The 1,000-nt window shown below is 70.1% G+C and overlaps 1 protein-coding gene across 1 annotated transcript; it reads right to left on the bottom strand.

The window, feature by feature from the left end:
* Positions 1-36: 36 nt before the first annotated feature.
* LOC147006827 (uncharacterized) lies at positions 37-865 on the bottom strand (the record flags this gene model as incomplete). Its single annotated transcript, XM_085867777.1, has 2 exons — positions 676-865; positions 37-582 (listed from the first exon to the last, which is right to left on the bottom strand). Coding segments are annotated over exons 1-2 (736 nt in total), but the record flags the coding sequence as incomplete, so codon positions are not given.
* Positions 866-1,000: the final 135 nt, after the last annotated feature.

The following is a 1,000-nucleotide window of genomic DNA, read 5'->3' on the forward strand; positions in this document are numbered from 1 at the left end:
CCCTCTCGCCCGTCTCGCCCGTCTCGCCCGTCTCGCCCGTCTCGCCCGTCTCGCCCCTCTCGCCCGTCTCGCCCCTCTCGCCCCTCTCGCCCCTCTCGCCCCTCTCGCCCCTCTCGCCCCTCTCGCCCCTCTCGCCCGTCTCGCCCGTCTCGCCCCTCTCGCCCCTCTCGCCCGTCTCGCCCGTCTCGCCCGTCTCGCCCGTCTCGCCCGTCTCGCCCCTCTCGCCCCTCTCGCCCCTCTCGCCCCTCTCGCCCCTCTCGCCCGTCTCGCCCCTCTCGCCCGTCTCGCCCCTCTCGCCCCTCTCGCCCCTCTCGCCCCTCTCGCCCCTCTCGCCTCTCTCGCCTCTCTCGCCTCTCTCGCCTCTCTCGCCTCTCTCGCCCCTCTCGCCTCTCTCGCCTCTCTCGCCTCTCTCGCCCCTCTCGCCCCTCTCGCCCCTCTCGCCCCTCTCGCCCCTCTCGCCCCTCTCGCCCCTCTCGCCCGTCTCGCCCCTCTCGCCCCTCTCGCCCCTCTCGCCCGTCTCGCCCGTCTCGCCCCTCTCGCCCCTCTCGCCCCTCTCGCCCCTCTCGCCCCTCTCGCCCCTCTCGCCCCTCTCGCCCGTCTCGCCCGTCTCGCCCCTCTCGCCCGTCTCGCCCCTCTCGCCCGTCTCGCCCCTCTCGCCCGTCTCGCCCCTCTCGCCCGTCTCGCCCCTCTCGCCCGTCTCGCCCGTCTCGCCCCTCTCGCCCGTCTCGCCCCTCTCGCCCGTCTCGCCCCTCTCGCCCGTCTCGCCCCTCTCGCCCGTCTCGCCCCTCTCGCCCCTCTCGCCCCTCTCGCCCGTCTCTCTGTCTGTCTCTGGCTGTCTGTCTCTCTCTCTGTCTGTCTGTCTCATCTCTGTTTTGAGGGAATTTGACTCTTGCTGCAAGTCTGTGTTTCGGGTATGATGAAGTATTGTTTTAAGCTTTGCCAACCAGTTTAATCAATGTTTATATCTTAACCTTTTCTGTTTGTCTAGCCATGCTGAAGA

This window comes from Eptatretus burgeri, unplaced genomic scaffold (genome assembly GCF_056783735.1).
Source record: "Eptatretus burgeri isolate ZD-2024b unplaced genomic scaffold, Ebu_testis_v1 Ebu_testis_scaffold_2953, whole genome shotgun sequence".
Classification (NCBI taxonomy): domain Eukaryota; kingdom Metazoa; phylum Chordata; class Myxini; order Myxiniformes; family Myxinidae; genus Eptatretus; species Eptatretus burgeri.